The sequence below is a fragment of the Camelina sativa genome, chromosome 17, assembly GCF_000633955.1.
Source record: "Camelina sativa cultivar DH55 chromosome 17, Cs, whole genome shotgun sequence".
Classification (NCBI taxonomy): Eukaryota; Viridiplantae; Streptophyta; class Magnoliopsida; order Brassicales; family Brassicaceae; genus Camelina; species Camelina sativa.
In genome coordinates this window covers 15,678,618-15,686,773 of record NC_025701.1, presented here as the reverse complement: position 1 = coordinate 15,686,773, position 8,156 = coordinate 15,678,618, and the positions used below count along the sequence as shown (strand labels likewise).

Genomic DNA, 8,156 nt, shown 5'->3' with positions numbered 1-8,156 from the left:
TTTTTTTTTTTTTTTTTTTTTTTTTTTTTTTTTTTTTTTTTTTTTTTTTTTTCTGTATATGGTCTCAGGTTTATCATGGGTTTTTTGTTCGGTGGGATCCCGTGGTACCTCGGTGCTTTTATTATTCTTGTCACATCTGTTGATCACCGCGAGAAGGCTGGTTACGTTGCCTGTTCAATCGCAGTGAGTTCCCTTCCCTGTCTCTTTCATTAAGTTGTCGTCTTACCACACAACCTTGGTCACTCATCTATATTTTTCATCATAGTGTGTCTCATACATCTGACTTTTTTTGTTTTGGTCTGAAATCTTCCAGGGCGTTGTCTATATGATTGCCGTCATGCTCGGGATGACTGGGGATGTTAACATCTGGTGAAGAAGCTACTCCCTTTAACCGAACTCAATCCTATATTTCACGAAAATGTAGATATATCAAATATCATTATACCAGTTATTTGAACATCTAGTGGTTTACTGAAGGAAGCATTGTGTAACGCTGTGTTTGAACTTTTATGTTTATCAAAAATGTATATGTTGTTGATTCCCTTGGTGACATCGCTATGTAATATATTCTGTGTTCTTCTTTGACGATTGCAAGTTGCTACAATTCAAAGTTCCCATGAAACTCGTATTTTTATGTTCTTTTTTAACTCCACAAGTAAAACAACACTAGATTGAACCGGAATTAAGCAAAATTTATTTTGAAGATTAATAAATTTTTTTTAGCGTTTTGACCAAGAAAAAAAACAATTTATTAGTAATATTGTTGTTTAACCATCGGGTTGTGAATCAAGAAAGCCCAATGGGCTTTAGGATTTTGGTACGAAATATTGAGATTAGGGTTTTTATTTTTCATTCTCTAAAACTAGGTCACATATATAAACGCAGCAAGAAGAGTGAGTTAGCGTCTTTTTGGAGGATTCAAGCATCGGCGGAGACGGAAATGGGCGTTTTCAGGGTAATACCTCGTTAATTCCGGCCAGAGTTCTTGCGATTTAGTGCATTTGGTAGTCTAGACACGGCGAAATCTGATCGAAATTTTTTCTTATTTGCAGCTTCACCAGTACCAGGTTGTCGGAAGAGCACTCCCGACGGAGAAAGATGAGCAACCTAAGATTTACAGGATGAAGCTCTGGGCTACGAACGAGGTTCTTGCCAAGTCCAAGTTCTGGTTAGTTTAATAATATTTACATAATTCATCCTTGATTTTAGGACTAAAATGGATTTGAATCCTTGAGCTAAGGATGGTTTCTGTATGTGTTTGGATGAGTCAGGTACTTCTTGAGGAGGCAAAAGAAGGTGAAGAAGAGTAATGGACAGATGCTAGCCATCAACGAGGTTATACTTCGTTTGCTCTATTCTCTTTATCTGAATAATGTGAATTATGGTGTTAGGATCTGTATTGATACTTGTGTTTACTATGGATTGTATTTGATATGCCCTCAGAAACATTGAACATTTCTTGACAATTTTGTTCATCTGTGTTTATTTTCTTCTTGTTTAGAGTTTAGTTTATTATCATGATTTCGTTCAATCAACTGATACCATTTGAGTATTTTTATATATTCATTTGACATGATCTTTAAAACATATTTGATAAGTTTGTTTTAGATTGATGGTGTGATGTGTTTGTGTTTTTGACATTCTGTAGTATAAGTCCCTTCTCTTATGGTTATTTGTGTTTCCTTTTAAGGTGTAATATGTTTGGCTACTTCATCTGTTTCTTTGTTATGCGTCAATTTTTTTTATTATAATCGTCTGCTGATGCATTGGGAAACTAATTGGTTGCGACAGATCTTTGAGAAGAACCCAACAACGATCAAGAACTTTGGGATCTGGTTGAGATACCAGAGTCGTACAGGTTACCATAACATGTACAAAGAGTTCCGTGACACTACTTTGAACGGAGCAGTGGAGCAAATGTACACCGAGATGGCATCTAGGCACAGAGTCAGGTTCCCTTGCATTCAGATCATCAAGACAGCCACAGTCCCAGCCAACCTCTGCAAGAGAGAGAGCACCAAACAGTTTCACAACAGTAAGATCAAGTTCCCCTTGGTCTTCAGGAAGGTTAGACCTCCCACCAGGAAGCTCAAGACCACCTACAAGGCTTCCAGGCCTAACTTGTTCATGTAGAATCTCTCTCTCTCTTTTATCACAAGGTAATTTGACAATTTCATACTTTTTTCAAGGGATCAAAGTTGCTGGTTTTGTCTTTTTAAAATTTTGAGTGTAGAATCTTGGAAGTATTATTATGCATTATCTTGATTTTGATTCTGGATTTTCTTGTTCATCTTTATTAGTTTGCACTCTTGAGACTTTAAAGAATTCAAATTTTCTTGATTTTCTAGTTGTTAATACCTCTTCTCTGCATGGAATTTGTAGACTACATCTCTTAATCTAATTAATCATACGGTATGACAAAAACTGAGTAACTTTCTATCACGTTTGATACACGATTAATACAGAGATCCTTCTTATATCTACTAAAACATCCACATGAGTTAAGGTGACAAATAAAAGAACTCGCATAAACTAAAACCCTCATAAAAGAGGGCAACCATCGCATCTCCAGATTTTGAACAATTCGAAGCTGTATCAGAACCCTCATAAATGAGTGCAACCCGGCGAACCGAACTAAACGAACAATTCTTTGGAGGACTGTATCCCTATGCTAGAAAAACAAATCAGAAGACAACCACAAATCATGTGGGCTTCTTAAATAACAAAACTTTATATTGCTCGTACAGTTTGAGATGTTCAAATCTCTTCCCGGGACATCTCTTTCACAAATTTTATCACTTTTGTGATAAAGTGTAAAAAATTTAGTAACTAAACGAAACCATCGGAGCAATTAGCTTTCTCTCTTTTATCTCTCTCATATCTTTCAGAGAGAGAAAGTTTGGGTTACTCGTTTGTAATCTCCGTCTAAAATCGGAGCTTTTTTGTTTGTACTTTTAGTTTTCCGTCTCGATGCCGGTTTTATCTTTCCTACTTTGTTCGGATTTTATTTTGTCTTTTCTCTTTTGGTTGCCTTTTGCAGGTTGAAATTAACACTTCCAACTATGAGAAGTTGTGAATTCCGGAAGTCATTAGATGGATCCTTGCTCACTAAGTGCTTGATTCCTCTCAAGTGATGGTAATTCCTCGCTCTCTGCCAAAAAGGCTTTTATAATAAAGCGTAGGTTCTCCTTGGTGGATTGATCAAGATGATGCGGTTTGATTGGGATGGGATATGAAGTATTGGAGTCTTCGTCGTGTTCTGATGATTCTCTGATGAATATCCCGAGCTAATCTGCTGAGGTTAGAAATTATGGTGACCAAGTTTAAATCAAGTAAATCTCTTCCGGTGATATTTGGCAAAAGGCGATGTGGTACAATTGAAGGCAAATAGAAACTCCCCACGTTGCATAACACGTGTCTTCAATTTGTTTTCCTTATCTTGAAATGTTTGCAATTAGTGTGCCTTCTCGTGGCCTTTCTTGTACCGAATATGTTCCTATTTGGACTTTATAAAATATTTAGCCGACAAAAAAAAAAAAAAAACGAAACCATTGGAGCATGTGCATTGGTGAGAATTGATTAAATTTCTCATCAATATAGTATTAGGCCATGAATGTTCACAAGTTTTTAAGTGGTTTTTGAATTCTAATTTTTAGTTTTTAGATTTTAGATTTTGGTTTATGGTTTTTAGATTATGTGTTAAAAATTTGTTTAAAAAAAGAAAAATAAAAAAAAGAATTCAAGTCACGCTAAAAAATGAAAAACTAGTAAAACGTATATTTTGGTTTTTCCTTGAAAAGAACTAAAAACCAACAAAATATGGATTACCTAATTTTTGGGAAAACCAATTTTTGAATAATCTTGATTGGCTTGAAAGTAGTTTTTTGAAAAATCTAAAACCAAAAACACTTTTAATGGTGAGAAACTCAAGTTTCTCTTAAATAATATTATTATTTTTCATATAACTTAATTTGTTAATTTAGTTTTATTTGAATATTTGTTATTTAGTTTTACATTTAATCTTAAATTATATTAAAAAGTATGATTATTTTTAGACATATTAAATTACATATTTAATTACTTATTTAATATATTTAATTTTCTTAAATATTTATCTTTTATACGATATATCAGATTATCAATAATAAAATTATAAATAATATAGTTAGTTTCACAATACTAATACATTGTTTTCAACTCACATAATATATTTAATCATACTAATATTTTTTTATTATATAAACTAATATTAGTTTAGAATAATTTGAATATATAATTAAAAAGTGTGCATAATGGAACTTGTTAGATAGCTAATTTTACTTTAAAATTTATAAAAAATGAAAAATAAAAAATAACAACAAATAAACTAATTAATAAAAAATTTAAGTTTTTGGAGATCTAAATTATTACAATAAAATATAATATTGAGATAGTAACATGTGTCACCATTTGATTGGTTCTCGTGAGAATCAATTGTCTTATTTTTGTTTAGATATTACTAGGAGAGTTACCCACACTCTTGTGCGGGCAGATACTGATTATAAACAATAATTTTTTAATTTTGATTTTGATTTTATTTATTTTTTAAAAACATGTATGAAAGCTTTTAGTAGTAGTTTGAATGTGCGGATAAAAATCCTTTTTTATTAACAATTATGTTAAAATAGTTATATTGTAGGTTATTTAATTCTTCTGATTTTTTTTGTTGATATATAAAATAATTTGTATGTTTAATATAGTACTAAATACTATTTTTAGAAAAGCATTTTTGAAATAATTTATAGTCAATAAAATATTTTTAGACTTCAAAAGAAACAAACTATAATAAAATGTATCAAAGCCCATTAACAAAGTTTCAAAGTATAATATGAGCCCAATTCACAGTGATAAATATTTTGGCTAATTAAAATTACGATTAAGTTAATGTAATTTGTTATCACGGTTACAGAATTAAAATAAAAAACAACCCATATATGGATTTCTAGTATTTGTTACTACAAACATTCAAACTTATAATAAAGGTTGCACATACAAAAAAAAGATCTTCAAGCCACCATTGCTTCAATTTGAGTCCCTGAAGTTTCACCTTCATGTTCCATCACATAGTTTATGTGATAACGATCAGCAAATTCAGAGATGTAAATATAGAAAATGTATTCACAACTAATACGATTTCCCTAGGATTAGAACTCTGATGGAGGCTGATGACCAAGTGATAGGCGATGAGAATGGAAGGTGATGATTCGCAAATGACAAATACGGAGGAGGTGAAGATGATCGAGTGATAACAATGATTCGATGGTGATAGGTGTTTAGGTGATTAAATGGATTGTAAGATAGTGAAGAGTTTCTGAATCACAAAGTGTATCGAAACCCAGAAATCAAGAACGCATTCAAGAATTCAAATTGAGAGAAGAAAGATCACAATACTTGTTACAACATAATTCTTCGCTAAAGGACAAAGAGGCGTAGCTTTTGGGTTTATAATCACCCTAGGGCTCGACACTCTAAACAACAAGAAGTTCAAAACCAAAACAACAAGACGTTTAAAGGAAATAAGAAAAACAGCAAAACGTCTAGGTGACCTGTAGTAGTACAGAAGTCACTTGAACTAGTACAGAAGTACGTTATTCCCTCTTTGGTAATGACTTCTAGATAACTCGACGTAGTGATCCATTTGCCTCATTAAAAAACCATACTGAGAAAACCCATTGGGACAAAACTCAGCTATGGGAAAAAGAGTACAAACTTCTCACCTAAGTTACCTAGTTATCATTACCGGGTGAAGTCTTCAGGTTGGATATGTTGAAGACTTGGATCCTCGGTAGGTTGAATGACCCATCAACTATGAGTGCATGAGCTTCCTTGGCCATCTCCTTAGCTCTTGAAGGAGTGATCCTTCCCACCACCTCTGGTTGCTCTGCAGCCTCTGGCTCCTTGCTTGCCACGATCATATCAACAACTTGATTATAATATACATTCACAACTTACATAGCCTTATGATGTTCAAGATCTTGAAACTCTGGTTTTATAAAGATCTTGAAGGAGGCCAATGTGTTTACAATACAGGGTGCACGTAGAGATGAATTCAATTTTAACAGAATTTTGAGAATAATTATACCCCAAAGTGATTACCATTTGTTGATTCTACCAAGTGTAATAAATGGTATGTACCTTTATATTCACCAACCTTCTAGAAACACAATACACAAAACACCGGCTTGGTCCTATACGTGAGATGGCATCCCTTTGGTTAGCATAGTTTTTTATTGCACGACACTTTACAGATTCATCCCTACTGGTTTAGCAAGTTAATATAAATTATAACAGAAACAAACTTATAAATGTTAGTATAATTACAAGTAGAATAAATGTGTTTTACCTGCCATTCAATAGCGTAAAGACAACTTCATTACAATCATTGTCACTTCCATGTCTTCTTTTGTCCTCCACATCTACTATAAATCTGCATACATCTAATTTGGCAAAAAGACAGAATTTAACTTTCTAATGAGTTGAATGACACTTTCCAAATCTATTATACATCCACACATAGCTATTTTGGTAAAAATCGAAATTGTATTTTTCTGTGGGAGGGACCAATACACAAAGTTTCAAAAAAAAAATAAAAAATCTATAGAGCACAAAAGATACCAATATACTAAATTATCGGAATTTTATAATGTGAGTATAAATTAAATAAAGAAAAACTAACTGAAAGAGATGCCATGATTTACTCTTCTTCGACGTATATCATCCAAATCCTCGAACCAAAAATAGTTCTTTAGACTCAATGGTTGGAGCAGCATCATGGTTGTATTATCCGTATATTTGATTTGGTAAGGATGATGTGTATTTCTTTCTTTGAGGGTTGGGTTGATTATCTTAAAATCTCTTAAATCATACCACTCACCTTCATCGATATAATTCAGGAATTTTGTGAATATATTAGTTGGTAGGAAGGTGACTTCTATTGTGTCACCCTTTAAAGTTTGTTAACAATTATGTAAGAAATCTTTGATATAAGAACTGTTAGAATTGCAAAATTAAGTAAAAGTCTTCTTAAATTCACGACTCTAACCTTTGCATCTGCAAGAAGAACCCTTTTGGCAAAGAAATTGTGAAAATACCAAGAATTTAAACCCTTGATGTGGATTCACCAAAGATCAGCAATGTAATCGAGTCTCCTATTTTTCTCGAAGTATGGTTTTTTTCTCTGTTATCAAAGAACGAATAAAAGGGGATTTTAGAGTTTTGGGAATACAAAAGGTCTCACGATTAAATGTTGCATCTTAATCGTTTTAGTGTATTTTTTTTTGGCTTATAATTTTTTTTTAATAATAATATGTATACAGTTAATAATGAAGCCTTTGTAGTTATTAGATTATGATATTAATCTAATAATTACTTTATATTTAAGAATTTATAGTAAATATACTTAATGATACTAAAATACTCTAAAGAAAGATTAAGGCTAAATAAAACTTTTAGCATCTAAAACCACAAATGACATTCATAGTATCAAAAAAGGTAAAGAGTTGTGCTGAATTAGAAAGAGAAATGACATTAATTTCACAAAGATTATTTTAGAAATTCTGTCTAACAAATGGAAATATACATAGATATGATATTAGTATACCATGTATATTGTTGTTTTCCCGCTTTGAATTTTATTAAAAATTTGAGTTTGTCAAACATAAGCTACTAATGAGAACAAAAAGATAAATTACATTCATAGTAGCTTATGTTTGACAAACTCAAATTTTTAATAAAAATTGAAAGCGGGAAAACAACAATGTACATGGTATAATAATATCATATCTATGTATAATCATCTTTGTTCATTTACATAAGTTAAACCCTAAACTTTAAACCCCCAAATCTAGATATAATATTAGAGGAATATAATAATAAATTACATTGAATGAGAACAAAAAGATAGTGGTGTTGTACTCATATGCCTTCTTTCAAATTTCAGTGAAGGCTGCGAAGCAATAATATGACAACATTTGTTTTGAATAGGAGTAAAAATATCTAGTGGTTTTGAGACAAATATATACAAGATGAGATTGGTTAATGGACTAGAAAACTGTGGAGAAAGTGGTTAGTTATATAGACTGAAAATTGAAAATTTCGTGGGAAAGTGGGCAAATAAA

At 31.9% G+C, this 8,156-nt stretch overlaps 2 protein-coding genes and 1 pseudogene across 2 annotated transcripts in view; 2 read left to right on the top strand and 1 right to left on the bottom strand.

Annotated features, from left to right (window-relative positions):
- LOC104757340 (60S ribosomal protein L18a-like protein) overlaps nucleotides 1-628 on the top strand; it is a 2,112-nt gene extending 1,484 nt beyond the window's left edge. The window contains exons 4-5 of the mRNA XM_010480070.2: nucleotides 69-183; nucleotides 314-628. Coding sequence (XP_010478372.1) covers nucleotides 69-183; nucleotides 314-373 — 175 coding nt within the window. The 3' untranslated portion in view covers nucleotides 374-628. The remainder of the gene's footprint in view (nucleotides 1-68; nucleotides 184-313) is intronic.
- On the top strand, nucleotides 863-2,281 carry LOC104757339 (60S ribosomal protein L18a-1). Its single transcript, XM_010480069.2, has 4 exons — nucleotides 863-955; nucleotides 1,053-1,168; nucleotides 1,272-1,335; nucleotides 1,792-2,281. Exons 1-4 carry the CDS (start codon nucleotides 941-943, stop codon nucleotides 2,131-2,133), a joined length of 537 nt encoding a protein of 178 aa, XP_010478371.1. The 5' UTR covers nucleotides 863-940; the 3' UTR covers nucleotides 2,134-2,281.
- Nucleotides 2,585-8,156, bottom strand: part of LOC109129901 — a 7,594-nt pseudogene continuing 2,022 nt past the window's right edge.